Here is a 21,505-nt window from a genome sequence, read left to right on the forward strand (position 1 = left end):
CCATCCAAAACCAGCTGATTACACTTTCTTCTCAAGTGCGCATGGAACATTCTCCAGGATAGATCACATCTTGGGTCACAAGTCAAGCCTCAGTAAATTTAAGAAAATTGAAGTTGTATCAGGCATCTTCTCTGACCACAACGCTATAAGATTAGAAATGAATTACAGGGAAAAAAACGTAAAAAACACATGGAGGCTAAACAATACGTTACTAAATAACCAAGAGGTCACTGAAGAAATCAAAGAGGAAATCAAAAAATACCTAGAGACAAATGACAATGAAAACACGACAATCCAAACCCTGTGGGATGCAGCAAAAGCAGTTTTAAGAGGGAAGTTTATAGCTATACAAGCCTAACTCAAGAAACAAGAAAAATCTCAAATAAACAATCTAACCTTACACCTAAAGGAATTAGAGAAAGAAGAACAAACAAAACCCAAAGTTAGCAGAAGGAAAGAAATCATACAGATCAGAGCAGAAACAAAGAAAACAATAGCAAAGATCAATAAAACTAAAAGCTGGTTCTTTGAGAAGATAAACAAAATTGATGAACCATTAGTGAGACTCATCAAGAAAAGAGGGAGAGTACTCAAATCAATAAAATTAGAAATGAAAAAGGAAAAGTTACAACAGACACCACAGAAATACAAAGCATCCTAAGAGACTACTACAAGCAACTCTATGCCAATGAAATGCACAACCTGGAAGAAATGGACAAATTCTTAGAAAGGTATAACCTCCCAAGACTGAACCAGGAAGAAACAGAAAATATGAACAGAAAAATCACAAGTAATGAAATTGAAATTGTGATTAAAAATCTTCCAACAAACCAAAGTCCAGAACCAGATGGCTTCACAGGTGAATTCTATCAAACATATAGAGAAGAGCTAACAGCCATCCTTCTCAAACTCTTCCAAAAAATTGCAGAGGAAGGAACACTCCCAAACTCATTCTGTGAGGCCACCATCACCCTGATACCAAAACCAGACAGAGATACTACAAAGAAAGGAAAATTACAGATCAATATCACTGATGAATATAGATGCAAAAATCCTCAACAAAACACTAGCAAACAGAATCCAACAACACATTAAAAGGATCGTACACCATGATCAAGTGGGATTGATCCCAGGGATGCAAGGATTCTTCAGTATACACAAATCAATCAATGTGATACACCATATTAACCAATTGAAGAAGAAAACCCATATGATCATCTCAATAGATGCAGGAAAAGCTTTTGACAAAATTCAATACCCACTTATGATAAAAATTATCTAGAAAGTGGGCATAGAGGGAACCTACCTCAACATAATAAAGGCCATATACAACAAACCCACAGCAAACATCTTTCTCAGTGGTGAAAAACTGAAAGCACGTCCTCTAAGATCACGAACGAGACAAGGATGTCCACTCTCACCACTATTATTCAACATAGTTTTGGAAGTCCTAGCCATGGCAATCAGAGAAGAAAAAGAAATAAAAGAGATACAAATTGGAAAAGAAGAAGTAAAACTGTCACTGTTTTCAGGTGACATGATACTATGCATAGAGAATCCTAAAAATGCCACCAGAAAACTACCAGAGCTAATCAATGAATTTGGTAAAGTTGCAGGATACAAAATTAATGCACAGAAATCTCTTGCATTCCTATACACTAATGATGAAAAATCTGAAAGAGAAATTAAGGAAACACTCTCATTCACCATTGCAACGAAAAGAATAAAATACCTAGGAATAAACCTACTTAGGGAGAAAAAAGACCTGTATGCAGAAAACTCTAAGACACTGATGAAAGAAATTAAAGATGATACCAACAGATGGAGAGATATTCCATTTTCTTGGATTGGAAGAATCAATATTGTGAAAATGACTATGCTACCCAAAGCAATCTAGAGATTCAATGCAATCCCTATCAAATTACCAATGGCATTTTTTACAGAACTAGAACAAAAAATCTTAAAGTTTTTATGGAGACACAAAAGACTCCGAATAGCCAAAGCAGTCTTGAGGGAAAAAACGGAACAGGAGTAATCAGACTCCCTGACTTCAGCCTATACTACAGAGCTACAGTAATCAAGACAATGTGGTACTGGCACAAAAACAGAAACATAGATCAATGGAACAAGATAGAAAGCCCAGAAATAAACCCACGCACCTATGGTCAACTAATCTATGACACAGGAGGCAAGGATATAAAATGGTGAAAAGATAGTCTCTTCAATAAGTGGTGCTGGGAAAACTGGACAGCTACATGTAAAAGAATGAAATTAGAACACTCCCTAACACCATACACAAAAATAAACTCAAAATGGATTAGTGACCTAAATGTAAGACTGGGCACTATAAAACTCTTAGAGGAAAACTTAGGAAGAACACTCTTTGAGTGTTAAATAAATAAATCACAGCAAGATCTTTTTTGATTCACCTCCTAGAGTAATGGAAATAAAAAGAAAAATAAACAAATGGGACCTAATGAAACTTCAAAGCTTTTGCACAGCAAAGGAAACCATAAACAAGATGAAAAGACAACCCTCAGAATGGGAGAAAGTATTTGCAAACGAATCAACGGACAAAGGATTAATCTCCAAAATATAAAAAGAGCTCATGCAGCTCAATATCAAACAAACAACCCAATCCAAAAATGGGCAGAAGACCTAAATAGACATTTCTCCAAAGAAGACATACAGATGGCCAAGAAGCACATGAAAAGCTGCTCAACATCACTAATTATTAGAGAAATGCAAATCAAAACTACAATGAGGTATCACCTCACACCAGTTAGAATGGGCATCATCAGGAAATCTACAAACAACAAATGCTGGAAAGGGTGTGGAGAAAAGGGAACCCTCTCGCACTGTTGGTGGGAATGTAAATTGATACAGCCACTATGAAGAACAGTATGGGGTTTCCTTAAAAAACTACAAATAGAACTACCATATGACCCAGCAATCCCACTACTGGGCATATACCCTGAGAAAACCATAATTCAAAAAGAGTCATGTACCACAGTGTTCATTACAGCACTATTTATAATAGCCAGGACATGGAAGCAACCTAAGTGTCCATCGACAGGTGAATGTTTAAAGATGTGGCACATATATACAATGGAATATCACTCAGCCATAGAAAGAAAGGAAATTGAGTTATTTGTAGTGAGGTGGATGGACCTAGAGTCTGTCATACAGAGTAAAGTATGTCAGAAAGAGAGAAACAAATACCATATGCTAACACATGTATATGGAATCTAAAAAAAAAAAAAAAAAAAAAGTGGTTCTGATGAACCTAGGGGCAGGTCAGGAATAAAGACGCAGATGTAGAGAATGGACTTGAGGACACGGGGAGGGGGAAGGGTAAGCTGGGACGAAGTGAGATAGTAGCATTGACATATATACACTGCCAAATGTGAAACAGATAGCTAGTGGGAAGCAGCCACATAGCACAGGGAAATCAGCTCGGTGATTTGCGACCACCTAGAGGGGTGGGATAGGGAGGGTGGGAGGGAGACACAAGAGGGAGGGGATATGGGGATATATGTACATATAGCTGATTCACTTTGTTATACAGCAGAAACTAACACATTGTAAATCAATTATACTCCAATAAAGATTAAAAAAATGAGACTCTGCACATTTTAAAAAATTGTTATATTTCAAGATGAAATATGACAACTATGAAAAATATGGAACAATATTATTCCATCATTACAAACTAACAACCCACCAAAGAGATTTTACATTTCTTAAATAATACATTTGAATATTGCCATGAAAAAAAAAAAAGAAAAAGAAAAAGACTTGGTGAAATTTTGAGGATGTAGTCTAAAAATCATTTTCTTCTAAATGATCTCTAATATTTTGTATAGTTATTACCTTATCTTGTGAGTGAAGAAGACAAAGGACATCAGCATAATTAAATCCTTCATTTTCTTGTAATTCATTCTGTAACTGATCATTCCTTAGGACAATACATGCCAAGGAAAATGCCACTTCAACCTAAAAATGTGATTTTCAAAAATTATTTTTCACTCATGGTTTATCAAATGACATATTTCATTATACAAATATTTATATAGGATATACCAATCAAAGATACCATAAAATCCATTAATTCCATCTCTCTGACTAGTATTTAGAGAGTGGCATTTACAACTTCTGGAGAAATGTCCCTTATAATTTTTAACAGCTGAGAAAATACCCTTCTGTGTGTTGCACAATCACAAAGCTTCATTTGAGGGCATAGCGGGAGGCAACAAGGGCCTGCAAGACATGTGAAGAAGTTTCTCTTAAGTGCATAGTTGCATTCCTTCTACATCTAAAAAAGGTTTTTTAATTTCCTAGCATGAATTATAAAGCTGTTCTGAACTGCTTGTTAGCTACTGACCATTGAGTTGTAACGCTTTAATAGAATGCCTTCAATTGAAGCAAAACACTGAGGAAGCTTTCCTCTTCTAGTTCTGGAGTCATTTAAGGAGGTTGCTAATGAACCTTGTTTATTATTGGGCTCAGTAGGCAAATTTTTTAAGTGCTACACCATGCATTTCTATTAAAAGTGTGAATTTGAAAAGCATGATTATTATTGAAAAATTACTACAGAATCTTACTTGAGGAAAAGTATTAAAATGTATTTATGTTTTGTTTTAACAAGTTTAAGAATGCAGTGATAATGTATACTGAAATACAGATAGATGCAGTTGAAGTAAACTGGCCATGAAAATGTACATTTTAAAATAAAAATGTATTTTTATGTGTCATTTTCCTTCATTTTGTGAAATTTATTTGTACTTTAAAAGTCGTTGCAGTTTTTACATATAATTCAAGCCAAAAAATTGCTAGCATATGCCTTTTTTTGTTTCCCTAATCAACTCCTGTAATGAAATAATCTCTTTCACAGCAAGAAAAGCCAGATAACTTATGACATCTTTTCTGATAATAAACACATTCCTTAAAAGAAACAACGCTATGTTTACTTATATATTTCCCTCCTATGTTATTTTTCTTTTCTCACTTCCAGCAAAGCACATACCAAATTTTGTAGAGAAAATATATTTCTTGTCCTTATAATTTCTGTCTGGCCAAGTATAGATGTCCTGAATTTCTAAAACCTTGGTAAAGGATTTGAATAGATGTGAATGTCATTTTATTAAAGGCATTTTACTAGAAGTAAATGGAAGAGTGAATGACTCCTCAACAACTCATAGTAATACCTAGCAGTGTCCACCCTTGAGATAACTATTGCTGCCAGACAACACAGACTGCTTTGTAGACGGCAGGGCTGTATTGATGGTGTGGCACTGACAGGATTCACTTATATTTGAGAAATTTTGCTACATAAATCACACATCCTCATTATCCCCACCCAGTTTTAGCAACCAGTATCTGAGGAAGTAGGGAAGAAATCCTATGAATAATCAAATATCTGAGGAATAAAACTTCTTTGATGAGTAAGGACATGAGACTTTCTTATTATATTTGAAGAAACCATATTTTAATAAAATTTAATGGTATCTTTGCTACTATCTTTGTAGTAACTTTTTTGTTTAAACTTCTAAGATTTTGTTTAAAAGGTTAAATATTTTTATTAAACTTGTGAGCTTGCCTAAAGATACAAATTATTCTTAAAAAGTCATTTATGTTAATTTTTACTATATCACACACAAAAAATCTTATATATACCTTAATATTAGGAGAGGGGTGATTTCTCAATAGTTGGATAAGTACTGGAAAGGCATTTTCTTCTACAAGCAATTGTTGACTAATGGGATTGCTTGTATGGGCGACACCTGTAAGAATCCACAACTCCATGAGATAATATTTTTTCCATCTTGAAAATGGTAAAGTCAAACATAGCTCAACATATTTGGTTGATAATGTGTCCTAGCGTAATATGGTTGGTAAATTACAAAAGGAAATGCTATATTGACACTATTTTACCTTAATTAATTTTTTAAAAGGCAAACTGGATAAACATGGAAAATTTACTGTTAGAAGTGTAGATGGTTTTCTAATAGTCAAAAGAACAAAGAAATTAGAGGTGCTGGACTATCAGGGAATAATAATGAAATAGCTATCATTTATTAAAAAATTATTATGTACAAGGTACTTCAGCTTATAGTGGCTACTGTTTTCCATAAAAAGTTTGTTTTTATAAAAGTAACTCGAGTAATCACCTGGTTAAATTTCTGGATTCCTTAAATACACATACTAAAAAGATAATCTTACTTCTTCTTTTAAACATACTACTTTAAATTGCAGGTCTAATCTCAATGAAGAAACTCAAATCATCTCTAGTGGACATGCACAAACAATTTAAATTTTGTTCTTTTGCCAATAAATGTCACAACACATATGCAGTGGGTTTACATACTTAAATATAAATACAAGATTGGGCTCCTTTATGAACAATGAAGAGAAACCACCTACTTATTATGACCTGGGGAAGTTTGAAGGGACTAAGGGAAATATTATAGAAGGAGCAAAGAATACTTTGGTTTCCTTGTCCCCTACTCCCCCCACACTGGCCACCAGGGGATGTACACAAACACTAATTACATGAATATTCTTCATTCAACCGACAGGTATTAAATGCCTGGTACACCAGGCACTGAGGTAATAGGTAGGGCTAAAAGAAGGAATTAGATTCTCTACCCTCAAGGAGTTTATATTTTATAGGGTGAGCAACTATTTAAATATATGATTTCAGTACCATGCAATAAGTGCTTTGACAGAGGTTAGAAAAGTACAGTTGAAGCACAGAAGAGATATTGCTCACTTCAGAGTAGGTGGCAAAGGAGTAGGTAGGGAGATTTCAAGGGGTGAAGATGCTGGAGGTTGGTTTCAAAAAAATTACTATTTTTAATAATGATGATTATAATGATGATGGTGGTGTTATAAGATGAACACCCTCAAATCTCTGACTGAATCTTCACATGTTAATAATGGAATGGAACTCAAAAATTAAGTTGGGAAAAGAATCACTACAAGCAGTAGGCTGAACAATTCTCAGAGCTCACACTTGTCTAGGGATGGTTTGTGTTCCTACTGGCCAGAGTGTAGATACCTCATAATACACGGGACTACACAAAGAGATTGAGTCCTCTGAAAGGAATCATCTCAAAAGCACAGGGTTAAGTTAGTTCCAAAGTAAAGGCTGCTCTAGACTTGTCCTAGGAAAGGTTAAAAGCTAGGTGCAAAAGGATCAATTTGATCCCAAGTAAAATAACTGCATGCCAGAATAAAGCCTAACTCTCCTTAAAGGAAAACAATAAGATCCAGCATATATCAATTTAAAACTCACAATGCCCAGCATTCAATCAAAATTTCTTATGCATGATTTTAAAATATGAAATACCTAAGGTAAAACTGGCAAAAAATGTGCAAGAGTTGTACATTGGCAACTATAAAACATTGCTGGGAGATATTAAAGAAGGCCCAATTAATGGAGAAATATACCGTGTTTATGGATTAAAAAACGTGATATCAATGGGATGCATGTTCTCCCCAAATTTACTTATAGATTCCATGCAATTCCAATCAAAATAACAGAAGGATCTTCTTTAGAAATTGGCAGGTTAATTTTTTAAACTATATGGAAATACAAGGGACCTGAAACAGCCAAAACAGCTTTGAAAAACAATAGCAAGGTCGAAGCACTTAATGCTATCTGCTTTCAAGATTTACAGTAAGTCTACAGTAATTAAGACAGTGAGTACAACATAAAGATAGACAAATAGTTAAATAGAACTGAATAAAAAGTCAAGAAATAGACCCACAAATATCTTGTCAATTGATTTTTGACAAAAGTGCCTAGCTAATTCAATGGAGGAAAAGATAATATTTCCAATAAATGATGCTGAAGCAGTTGGGCAGCCATATGTGAGAAAATGAATCTCAGCCAACTCAAAATGTATCATACATCAAAATATAGAGGAAAACAGAAAAACTTTATGATCTTGGGTTTAGCAGAGAGTTCTTAAAGAGGACACAAAACCTACAAACTGAACAATTTTTAAATCAATGAACTGGACTTCATCAAAATTTAAAACTTCACCTCTTCAAAAGACCCTGTTACAAAAATGGAAAGATACCACAGACTGGAAGAAAATTTATGCAAAACATGCATCTAACGACAACAAAAAAAGAGCTGTATCTAGAATTTATAAAGAATGCTTAAAACTCAAGACAACACAATGTAAAAAATGGGCAAAATATTTGAACAGACACTTTAGCAAAGAAGATATACAAATGACAAATAAACACATGAAACGATGCTCTACATCATTAGTCATTAAGAAAATGCTAATTAAAACCACAATAAGATTTACTACATATCCACTACAATAATAAAATTACCATACTAAATGTTGATGAGGATGTGAAGCTACTGGAACTCACACACAGCTAGTAGAAGTGCAAAGTGGTAAAAGTGCAAAGTGGTAACACTACTTTGAAAATCAATCTGGCAGTTTCTTTAAAAGTTAAACATACACCTACCATATGACCCAGCAATCCTACTTCTAGATATTTACCCACGAGAAATGAAAACGTGTCTATACCAAAACTTGAACACAAATGTTCGTTAACAGTTTTATTTACAATATAGCAAGAAACAGGAAACAATCCAAATGTCCATCAATGGGAGCATGGGTAAACAAATCATAATATATCCATAAGCATTAGGGTTTTCCAAAGAAAGAGAACCAACGGGATATATATGTATGTATGTATGTATGTATATCATAAGGCATAAAATTAACCATCACACCATACAATGGAATACTACTCAGCATTGAAAGAGAAGTATTTTATTGATATTTGATACAATAATATGGATGAATGTCAAAATAATCATGCTGAGTGAAAGAAGCAAGAAAAAAGTACACATGTATAATTCCATTTACATAAAATTCTAGAAAATGCAAGCTAATCTATAGTGATAGAAAATAAATCAGTGGTAGAGATCATTTAATGTCAAATTTTAAAAGTAATTTTGTGCTGTTAGGATCCATGCCATGAATTCAAATCAGCACATTATTTTTTAAAGAAAAAAATCAGAAGCTTATGTTTTAATATGTAAAATACACTAAAGCCATTCTCAGATCATAAGAAAAAAAAAACAGATCAGTGGTTATCTGGGGATGGGGTGAAAAGAGGGAGGAATTAGGAAGGAAGGGACAATGAAGCATTTGGAGGTGATGATTATATTCACTTACTTGACTGTGCTGATGGTGTCAGTGCTGAATACATATGTCAAAACTCATCAAACTGTACACTCTAAATAATGTATTTAATATTTTATTCTATTTATTTTATTTAAATATCTTCTTATATGTAAATTGTATTTCAATAGCACTTTTAAAAAACACTCACATTTTAAAAGCTCTAGGTGTGCAAAGAAGCAGGAAAATATGATTGATTCATAATCAAGAAAAAAATCAGCCAATAGCAAGAGACCCAGAAATAACGGATATGCTGGAACTAGTTACAGGGATGTTAAAACAGCTATTTTAAATATGTTCTATATGTTCAAGGGTATAGAAGAAAACATGAACATGATGAAGAAGAAAAAGGAAGGGGTATGTGTGTGTGAAGAGTCTAAGCTGGTGAGTTTGAAAGCAAGAGTCTTTTTCTGTAGTTCTTGTCTGTGGCAAGAACTTGTCTATGGCAAATGCGGACAGCTTTGAAGTAAACTAATGAGAAGAAACTGAAAACACACACGTATATCAGTTATCTTTGTATTTGTGTTATCATTTACTAGAATTTTAGAAATAATTTATACCAGAGACTCTGGCTAAAACAACAACAACAACAAAATTATCTTGCCTGACTTGATTGCCTGAAAGCAGTTAGTGAATTTCAGTAAAGTAGCTTTTCTAAGAAAAAAGGAAAAAAAAAAATTTTGAAACCAAGTCCTATGTTCTTCAGCTAGAATTTTTTTTTTTTTTTTCTGGAAACACAATGGACTAGAAATAAAGTTTTAGGGTTTTTTTCTCTTGCCTACAGGAAGCAGTCTCAGTCACTGCCATACGTTCATGCAGGTCAGCAAAGAGCCTGATTTTTTATTTTTGGTAAGTCAATCACCAACAATTCCACATTTTTCAGATATCCCAAAAGGTTAATTCCTCTGCAAAGAAAGGAACAACTAGACCTAGTGGCCACTATGTAAACAAAGAATCATTACGGAAAGAGACTGGGATCGAAAAATGTGCCACAGCATTAGAAACACTTCTATATCTTTAAAAACATATAGTTCCTGAGATTCAAAATAAGAAATATTTTCTCTTTACTTAAAAAAGGAGATCGCTTTAAGTCAAAATAGCCAAGGCTCATGGTCCTCATTTTTCATTCTAACCAGAACTCAAGAGCAAGACTGATACAATATGCTTAACTACACCACTTTTACTCATTAAGGTCTTGGAGAAATAAAAACATTATAATAACAGATTAAATATGGTTAAGGGCTGCAACAGTAGGGATAGAGAGGAAGAGAAGTATTTACTGATATTTTTAAAACTGAGAATAAACGTACAAACCAATACAGATGGATCCCACTGCTTTGATGACACTCAGAAGTGTTCCTTCAGCTATTTTACTAATCCTTAGTAAGTGAACCAGTGGTGCAATTCCATTCCCTTCACATATTTGATTTTGGTGTATCCTGCTGTCCTTACTTAGTGCTATGACTGCTTCACCTCCTGGCAACAAAAAGCAAGAAACATGTGTGATATTCCAATGTCCGGTTCTATATTGTACAGATTTATGCATAGAAAATAACTTACCAACATACTGCATTTTAGCTGATGGTGATAAAAGCATATTTATTATAAAGTTGTATCCAATCTCTTCTGCCATATACTTTTGTTGTTTTAGTGTTTGTCCTGCCAAAGCCCAAAGTGCTACAGCTCCTTGTTCCTTAACATCTATTTGAAACGCCTATTTAAAAAAAGTATTCTATTCAGTCATTGAGGATTTATTGAATACCGTAGGAATGTTTGTTTGATAAAATGTTTATTCTAGAATTGGTTTTAGTTTTCTTTTCACTTAACTAAATTCAATATTGAATGCTTTATCTAAGAAAAATGAAAAGGAATCATAAAATTCCTACCTTGAGGAGTTTTAAAAGATATTTACTTAGTGATTTTTCCAGAAATGCTCTCTGTATAGCAGGGTTGTAACTTGCCAGTGCTTCCACAGCCATTGCACCCTTCACTTGAACACCAAGTTGTTTTCCTATAAAAAGGGCCACCAGAGGAGGAATGGCTCCTTCCATAGCCATAGCATCCTGAACTTCCTTATTGTCACGTGCAACCTCAGCAATTGTGACAGAAGATACAGCTGTCAACACATCTTCAAATGAATTCAAGAACCAGTTAAATAAATCTTTTTAAAAAGAACATAAAAATGCAGCATATATCACTAGTTTCCCATATTTGAAAATCAAATTTATAGAGTTTAGAAAATTTAGAAAATAAAGAAAAATAGAAAAAATAAAACTGTCCAGACTTTCACCACCCAAGCACAAACATTTCACTAAGTCTCATCCACTACTTTTATAAATATATATAATATATAAATATAGGTAACTTTAGTGTTACAGACATATTTAATATAGTTGTACTGTAAACACAGTATCCTGCATTTTAATTTACCATAAAAATTTTCCCATTCTTTATGAACATCAGTGTCTCCTAAATATTCCATTAATGGGTGTATCACATTTCCTTAAACATTTGCATTTTAAAAAATAATGTGTTGTTTCCAACTTTTCACTGTTTTAAACAATGCTTAGGAGAAATCTTGGCACAATTCCTTCCTGTTTGTATTTTTTTCCCTTAGTATAAGAGTCCTAGGAGCTATTGGAATAACTTAATACATTTGCAGTAAATTTATTTTCTTTTTTTTCCCTTTTTCTTTTTTTTTAATTGAAGTATAGTTGACATACAATATTATGTTAGTTTCAGGTGTACAGCAGAGTTATTTGATATTTAAATACATTATGAAATGATCAACTCAAAAAGTAACCATCTATTCCCATACAATGTTATTTCAATATTACTGACCATATTTCTTATGCTGTATATTACATCCTTGTGACTTATTTTATAACTGTAAGTTCGTACTTCTTAATCCCCTTCACTTATTTCGCACAGCCCCCAAACTCCCTTTGCCTCTGGCAATCACCAGTTTGTTCTCTGCATCTATGAGTCTGTTTTTGTTTTGTTTGTTCATTTGTTTTGGTTTTTAGATTCCACACATAAGTAATATGATATTTGTCTTTGTCTGACTTATGTCACTTAGCGTAATACCCTCTAGTTCCATCCATATTGTTGCAAATGGCAAGATTTCATTCTTTTTTATGGCTGTAAATATTCCATTGTGTGTATATACAACATCTTTATTCATTCATCTATCAGTAGGCACTTAGGTTGCTTCGATATCTTGACTATTGTTAATAATGCTAATTGAAAATAGGGGTGCTTTTATCTTTTTGAACTAGTGTTTAAGTTTTTCTTGGGTAAACATCTAGAAGTGGAATTGCTGGATCATTTGGTAGTTCTATTTTTAATTTTTTGAGAAATCTCCACACTGTTCTCCATAGTGGCTGCACCAATTTACATTCCCACCAACAGTGCTAGAGGGTTCTTTCTTCTCCACACCCTCAGCAACACTTGTTATTTGCTATCTTTTTGATGATAGCCCTTTGGAGAGGTGTGAATGATATCTCATTGTGGTTTTGATTTGCATTTCCCTGGTGATTAGTGATGTTGAGCATCTTTTCATATGTCTCTTGGCCATCTGTACATCTTCTTTGGAAAAATGTCTATTCAGGTTCCCTGCCCATTTTTTAATTGGATTGTTAGGTTTTTTTTTTTTTTTTTTGTAATGTTGAGTCATTTGAGTTCTTTATATATGTTGGATATTAAGCTCTTATCAGATATATTGTTTGCAAATATTTTATCCAATCAGTAGGTTGTTTTCTCATTTTGTTGATGGTTTCCTTTGCTATGCAAAGCTTTTTAGTTTGATTTAGTCCCATTTGTTTATTTTTGGTTTTGTCTCACTTGTCTGAGGAGAAATATTCAAAAAATATTGCTAAGATCAATGTCAAAGAGCATACTGCCTGTTTTCTTCTAGAAGTTTTAAAATTTCAGGTCTTACATTTAAGTCTTTAATCCATTTCAAGTTTATTTTTGTATACAGTGTAAGAAAGTGTCCAGTTTGATTCTTCTGCATGAAGTTGTCCAGTTTTCCCAACAGCATTTATTGAAGAGATTATCTTTTCCCCATTGTATATTCTTTCCTCCTTTGTCACAGATTAATTGACCATATAAGCATGGGTTTATTTCTGGGCTCTCTTTTTGTTCCATTGATTTATGTGGCTCTTTCTGTGCCAGCATGATACTGTTTTGATTACTATAGCTTTGTAGTATAGTTTGAAATCAGGGAGTGTGATACCTCCCGCTCTGTTCTTCTTTCTCAAGATTGCTTTGGCTATTTGGTTCTGTTGTGGTTCCATACAAATTTTAGGATCATTTGTTCTAGCTCTGTGAAAAACGCCATTGGTATTTTATTAAGGATTTAATTGAATCTGTAGACTACCCTGGGTTGTATGGCCATTTTAACAACATTAATTCTTTCAGTCCATGATCTTGGTATATATTTCCATTTATTTGTGTCAACTTCAATTTCTTTCATCAGTGTCTTACAGTTTTTAGAATACAGGTCTCTCACCTCCTTGGTTAAATTTATTCCTAGATATTTTATTATTTTTGATGGAATTGTAAATGGGATTGTTTTCTTAATTTCTCTTTCTGATAGATTGTTATTAGTGTACAGAAACACAATGGATTTCTGTATATTAATTTTGTATCCTGCAAATTTACTGAATTCATTTATTAGTTCTAATAGTTTTTTGGTGGCCTCTTTAGGGTTTTCTATATATAGTATAATTTCACCTGCAAACAGTGACAATCTTACTTTTATCTTTCCAATTTAGAGTCTCTTTATTTATTTTATTTTCTGATTGCTGTGGCTAGAACTTCCACTACTAGTTGAATAAAAGTGACAAGAGTGGGCACCCTTGTCATATTCCTGATCTTAGAGGAAATGTTTTCAACTTTTCACTGTTGAGTATGATATTAGCTGTGATTTTGTCATATATGGCCTTTATTACATTGATGTATATTCACTCTATACCCACTTTGAGAGTTTTTATTATAAATGGATGTTGAATTTTGTCAGAAGCTTTTTGTGCATCTATTGAGATGATAGAATTTTTATCCTTGGTTTGTTAATGTGGTATATCACACTGGTTAATTTGTGGACATTGAACCATCCCTGGGATAAATGCCACTTGAACATGTATGATCCTTTTAATGTATTGTTGAATTTAATTTGCTAATATTTTGTTGAGGATTTTTGCATCCATGTTCATCAGGGATATTGGCATGTAATTTTCTCTTTTTTTGTAGTTTCTTTGGTTTTGGCATCTGGGTAATGGTGGCCTCACAGAAGGAGTTTGGAAGTGTTCCTTTCTCTTCAGTTTTTTGGAATAGTTTGAAAAGGCTAGGTATTAACTCTTCTACAAATGTTTGATAGAATTCAGCTGTGAAGGGACTTCCCTGATGGCACAGTGGATAAGAATCAGCCTGCCAATGCAAGGGACACGGGTTTGATCCCTGGTCTGGGAAGATCCCACATGCCACGGAGCAACTAAGTCCATGCACCACAACTTCTGAGCCTGCGCTCTAGAGCCTGCGAGCCACAACTACTGAGCCCACGTGCTGCAACTACTGAAGCCTGTGCACCTAGAGCCCATGTTCCGCAACAAGAGAAGCTACCGCAATGAGAAGGCTGTGCACCGTAACGAAGAGTAGCCCCTGCTCACCGCAACTAGAGAAAGCCTGCACACGGCAACGAAGACCCAGTGCAGCCAAAAAATGAAATAATATAAAATTCAGAGAAAAGTTGCAAAAATAAGTCAGAGAACTCTCCAAAGATTTGGCAACAATTGATTTTTGCCCAAACCAATCTTTACTATGATGTTTGCAAAATGTTAATTTTCCAAATCTACTGCTCCCTTCATACTTATCAGTTGCATTCTACTGTAAAGAAGAGCTCTCCCTACTTCTCTATTTATTTATTTCCTTGTTTATCCACTTATCATCAAGATGGGCTCTTGGATTTTTATTCAATGAGTTATAATCCATTAATTTCATTATTTGTATTGATTCTCTGTCCAAGGTTTGGCAATTGTCCAAGATTGTCCAACCTGAAGGGCCAGTGGGAGTTCCTTCAAGTTGACCCCTGTGTCCTTTAGATACACCTCCATTTGCGGGGGGGCATTTTCTTACTTTCTGCCACAATATGATGTTTTGGACTTACCATGTACCTGCTCTGCCCCAGCCCCGGAAGCTCTGGTTTCTTTTAATGAGGAATGGTATTTAGAAATAAAGATTTGGGTACTAGGTATGTTCATTGCTACTGAAGTGTCATTGCTACTAGACTCTTTTAGAAGACAAGGCTAGGAAAATATATATATTTCCAAATTTCCAATTCCAGCCCAACCCCACAGGATTCTTTATTGTCTTTCCACATTCTGTATATTTCTTTTCACAGTGAGAACCCAATAATATTAACACTTTATTCATTTGGTCAGTCCTACAATACTTATAACACAGGCTCAGAGCTGTTACACCCATATCACTATGAAATACAAATCCACTAAGAAGAATTCAAGGTATGTTTTTTTCTCCCCTAGACTGAAGCTGTATAGTAAAGCACTGTGCTCAAAAGTTACTTTAAAAAGCTACTTTAAAATTAAAAAAACATTACCTGTGTTCATTTTTTTCTTTTTAATCTAGCTACATAATTCATTTGAAATATAATGGGGTTCATTTGTTTTTGTTTGTATTCAATTTTAGATTCCCCCTTCTGTCTTGTAGATTTAATGTAGGTTTTTTTTTAATGTGAAGACATCAATATGTTTCCAGAAGTTAAAACTGTACAAAAAGGTGTTTTTAAATTCAAGCAACCAGACTCTCTAAATTTAGCATTTGTTCTTTCATAGACTTTCTATTCGGGTTAATTGTTTGTCTATTAAGGCCTTATTGTTCATATCAATTTACATACTCACTTTATGTCAAATATATTAACTTTTTTGTTATGAATATTTTTATCATTCAATCACTTATATATTCAGCAAATATTTTATTGAGTGGCTACTAGGAGTGACCTAGGTACTGGGAAACCATGATGAACCAACAAAACAAAGTCCTTAGCCTTGTGGAGCAAGCTCAAAGGCCAGAAGTATGAAATAGCAATAAGTTCAATATTAATTGAGAATAAAATAAAAGAGGAAGGGAGTGACAGGAAATAACAGGAAGGTTATTTCCTTTTCAAGTTGGAAGTTTAGAAGGGCTGATAGGCTGTGCTAAAACTTTGGACTTTATCATAGGTGACAAAGAGCCACTGAATAATTTAAAGGAAAGGAAAGATATAATCAATTTTGTATTTTAGATAGATCACTCTAGTAACACTTGGAATGTTTTTCAGCTAATAAGGTAATAAAATTAAGAGAGTGTGAAGGGAACCATTCTTTCTCTTGCCCCATATTGCTGCATCAGTCCAAAAAGCAGAAATTCCTACTCTCATCTCCCACTCAGGAATGTTACTCATTCCTCCCATAAAATAATGAGTCATTGCAAATGCATGGCTTAGGTTCCTTTTGGTGCTATCTTTTTGCTGTTTTCTCAAAGCAAGCTTTCCAGCTGTTACTGAAGTTTTGATCTCCATTACATTCTTGTGTCTATTTATCAATTGCATCCAAATTCTAAAGGGAGAGGGCTGTCTTTATTTACACCTCAATAATCCAGACTAGCTCTGAAGCTCAGAGGAGAGGCCAGGGATTTCGATAGAGAACTGGGAAGAATAGATTATGAATGTAATGAAGTTACTAAGAGTAAATAAAATTGCTTAAGAAGGGTGTGCTGTGTAAAAAAAAGCTGCAGACCAAGAACAGAAGCTTGAGGAACTCCAACATTAAGAGTTGGGTGAAAGAAGCCTAATGATGGAGGTGTTTTGGGTTTTTTTTCTATCTAAAACCCTTTCTGAATTCCAAAGTTCCAGATTTTAGAAGATAATGAGCACATACTACACATTACATAACATCCCAGAGAATCTGGAGAAAACATATTTCTGCAGTGAAATGTATAAATAATCATTTTCAGAAGGATGAGGTTACTCTTTAAATTTTGCTCAGATAGTTTGGAGTTGAAAATCATTTCATATACTTTCTGCTACATATTTGAATTTCCATGGTGGTGTTGTGATATTATATAAACCTTTGTTAATAACACAGAACAGGACAATTGCATGCATTAGAAAAGATGAAATAAGAAGCACTATAGGAATGAAAACATGTATGCACGTACATACATATGGGGAAGAGTAGGAAACAAACAGCTAAAGACGGTAAAGCAAAGACCTCAAACAAACCAAACTCAGCAAAGGTTGAGGAACCCCTTGGAGATAGGGTTAAGGAGGTGTTAACAAGTCCATAGTCTTAAGAAACTGCATATGAATCTACTTTGGGACCATTTTACCTTAATGCATGAAATCTTAGAGTGGTTCAGAATAGTTAAGAGGATATTGGAATTAATAAAACTCTTTTGTAATCCCCTAAAACTTAATAGCACAGCTAATATACAGGGGAATCATTTGTTAAAGCACTAAAATTAGAAGTGTAGAATTTACAAATAATAAATGGGGAGAAAAACAATTAAAATCTCTTCAAAAGTATTTATCTTCCTTGGAGTGAAGAGATAGTATAGATTACAATATAGGATGTTCCTTTTATTTAGGTTTCAGATGAGGCAAGAGCCCAAAAAAGACATGATTTTGGTGATTCATTTCTATAGCTTTCTTTTAGGAATTCATTTATTATTTATCCAAATTGCCTCTATAATTTGTGCTTTGTTCAAGCATCTAGGGTTGGGAGGATGAAAAAGGATAGGGAAAACCTATTCCCTGACTTTAGGAATTTTTAATGAAGGAAAAGGACTTTCAAATGATTTCACTACATGATAGAGGTCCTTAGAAGATGATAATTGCTTAAATTTGAAGTTCTAAAGTAAAAGAAAGCCTTCTGCAACAATCCCCTTATCCATAACCGTGTCTTACATTTTAGCCAACATATTTATTCTGTATTCATTCTTAGAGGACTAGAATAGAAAGATAGATGATAAACTGAGCAGGAAGAAAAACATACAACCTTTCCCCCAATTTTTTATTCCCCCAAATGTGGGGAAAACCATAGATTTGAAGTTTATGTGCATGCTCACTGGAATGAGAAAATTCTTACAGAATCTAAGAGACCATTTGCAGTAGCTGCAGAAACTGCCTCATAGCTTCTGGTGTTCCTGGTGTTTATAGGCACTTCAGAGTTTGATAATTAACCTAATGATCTGATGACCTTGAATTTTGATATCAAATATCTAACAGCAAATCTGAAGTCCTTCTTGTAACTTGAAAAATAGCTTCCAATGATCAATGTGTGTCTTATTCACACAAGCAGACATCTACTTGAGTCCCTGGGCATATTAACTACATTATTTTCATTACTCATGCCAATATTTCCATTTATAAAAATATCTAGTTCAACATTTAAAAAATTATGGCTTTGAGAGTCAATTCCTTTTATAAATCCAGCAGTTTAAGTGTTTCAGAAGTTAGGTTATGTTACATATGTCTAGATCCATCCTAAGATAAATCCAGGACATCTATCATAAAGGACAAGTCCAAACATGTATTTGCTTCACTTAATAGAGCTGGTCACTTTAAAATATATAGAACTAAAGACTTACCTGAATCAGAACTCAGAAATGTGATAAGATATGGGATGCCTTTATGGTCTCTCACTGCTCTTTGATTGTTTTTGTTTCCCATACATAATACCCGTAGACAGTTCATTACATTTACTAGCACGCTTTCTACGTCTAAGTTCAAAAGATTTAACAGAGCTGGAATTCCATTCTAAAAATAAACAAAAAGATTTAATTATAATTGAATTTATTTAAGATGTATGCTTTATCTTTATTTAGAAACACAAGTCTATAATCTTTCTTGCTATAAATATCTGCTTATTTAGGAGAGAACAACTGCCCATAAACAAATGTGTCTACGGATATGACACATTAAATTACAGTTATTACAACTTTGAGCATATCTTATGCTTCAATATTAAGGAAAGTATTCTATAAGTATATTTTCTGTCTCCCTCCCTCCCTTCCTTCCTTCCTTCTTTCCTTCCTCCCTTCCTTCCTTTCTTTCTGTGCCGTACCACATGGCATGTGGGATCTTTGTTCACCGACCAGGGATCAAACCCATGCCCCCTGCATTGGAAGTGCAGAGTCTTAACCACTGGACCGCCAGGGAAGTCTCTATAAATATATTTTCAAATAGTCTCCTCTATACCAAAATAATTTGAGGCTGCAAGTTCACTGTAACATTTAAGTACCTAAAAGTGAAACAACTAAGTAATACCAATTGAATACAGTGCCCATTTGGAAATATTTGCTATTGTATACATTGCACTGGTAATTGGTAATTATATTTATGCAACACAAAATATTATTTTTAAATGTTAATATAGTTTCTTAATTTTAAGTGGAGTAAAGATGGCATTTCTCCCTACTAACAGAATTAATGAAAGGATATTAAAGAAGATAAGAAACAGAAATGTAACATCATTTTCTATAAAGCTAGGAGACATCAGTAATGTTGAACCATAATAAATGTTTACGAGTAGCCAACAGGGATGTGCAAGATCTCCCATGGCCACTGGCTACAGGAAATACTGGCAGAACATAGTTTTCCAAAGTAAGTGGCTCTACCTTAAGGGGCAGGAAAACACACACACACACACCATACACACCACACACACACACACACACACACACACACACACACTTCCTTGTCTGGAACAATAGGAATGGGTATGGAGGATGGCAGCAGGATCTTTCCTGGACCAATTTGTCCTAAAGTTTCAAAAATTAAGGAGGGCAAGGACGAATAAAGAATGATACCAATAAGAGGTTTGGAACAAGTAGTCTTATTGGTGAGATAAAAAGGAGGAGATAGACTTTTGCATTGTGGAGGAAATAGAATCCACATTATGAGTACTATGCAACAGTCTCTGCTGGCTAAGGGAAAGTGAAGCTGAAAGGACCCATGCATACAACCCTGTAGCATATGTCATATTCTTGCTAGCCTAGAACATGGATCTGGGCCCGTTTCCACATGTATTTCCTGCAAATAGCTAGACCAGAAAGAACTTATCTAATTCAAAGTGAGTAATGTTCAAAAAGGAAGTAGAACAGGATCTGTCCAAATATAAGAGAAAAAAATAGGAAAAACTTATGACAGATAATGCTTGTAAGAAAAATATGCCACAAAGTAGATGAAAAACGTTAACTGAAAATGGTATATTGTTATCAATGAAAAAAATTAATTAGGCAATCACCTCTATAAAACAAGGGTGCACAGGAGAGATATCAGTGCTCAGGGAAGATTTTTTGAGACAGGGAGAGGTGAAACAAGAGCTGGAAAAGCTCAGGAAAGATGTGGAAAAATATAAAAGCCAAACTGTAATCTACACAAAAATAAACAAGGCCAGAAAACATAGCAAGACACAAGGAGGATAGGATTGAGGGGGAAAAAATGAAATAAAACAGTGAGTGGAAAAGGACTAGAGAGAAAATGATAGCTGTATAAAACTGGAAAAGGTGATATAATACACAAATAATTGGTATTCCCAAAGAAAAGTGTAGTTAAGATTTAATTAATTAATTAAATTTAATTCAGTGATCAATAAATTCAACAGTCAACTTTTGACTTTCATCTTACAACAGCCTTTGACGCTATTGATATTCTTCTCCTCTTTGAACACGTTCCCCATTTGGCTGATAGGACAACAGATTCCTCAGGTTTCCTCCTACCTCAGTGGCCATTCCTTCTTAGTCTCCTTTGAGGTCCCTCCAGATCTTTCAGCTTTCCCACAGCTCCTGGTGACTCAGCTTTCAGAAAAATAATACAGAATCTGACTACTTCTCACCATTTCCACTATTACCACCCTGGTTCAAGACACCACTGTCACCTGGATTACCAAAATAGCTTCTTAATTAATCTTGCTGCATCCACCCTTGCCCACCTGTTTCAACACAGAAGGTAGAGTGATATAAATCTCTTCATGGAACTGCCCAGAACAAAATTATTCAATGGCTTAACATACTCAGAGTATTACTCTAAGCCAGGGTGTCTAACAATTATCCACATGGCCCTACATGATGTGGTCCACGATTACCCAGCTAAGGTGTCTCCTATTTCTCTTTCTTCAGCTACTTTTGCTTACTTGCTATTCCTTGAATATGCCAGGCATACTCTCACTTCATTTACTTTGCATTTGTTTCCTCTGCTTAGAATGCTCTTCCCAACAGAAAAACATGGC

General features: G+C 34.3%; 1 protein-coding gene across 1 annotated transcript in view; it reads right to left on the bottom strand.

The window, feature by feature from the left end:
• The window catches only part of ANKAR (ankyrin and armadillo repeat containing), a 65,646-nt gene that overhangs the window by 12,165 nt on the left and 31,976 nt on the right, over positions 1 to 21,505 (bottom strand). The window contains 6 exon segments of the mRNA XM_060105726.1: positions 3,874 to 3,996; positions 5,677 to 5,783; positions 10,533 to 10,694; positions 10,779 to 10,932; positions 11,105 to 11,346; positions 18,864 to 19,032. Of these exon segments, the coding sequence (XP_059961709.1) occupies positions 3,874 to 3,996; positions 5,677 to 5,783; positions 10,533 to 10,694; positions 10,779 to 10,932; positions 11,105 to 11,346; positions 18,864 to 19,032 (957 nt within the window).

Source organism: Mesoplodon densirostris, chromosome 8, assembly GCF_025265405.1.
Source record: "Mesoplodon densirostris isolate mMesDen1 chromosome 8, mMesDen1 primary haplotype, whole genome shotgun sequence".
Lineage (NCBI taxonomy): Eukaryota > Metazoa > Chordata > Mammalia > Artiodactyla > Ziphiidae > Mesoplodon > Mesoplodon densirostris.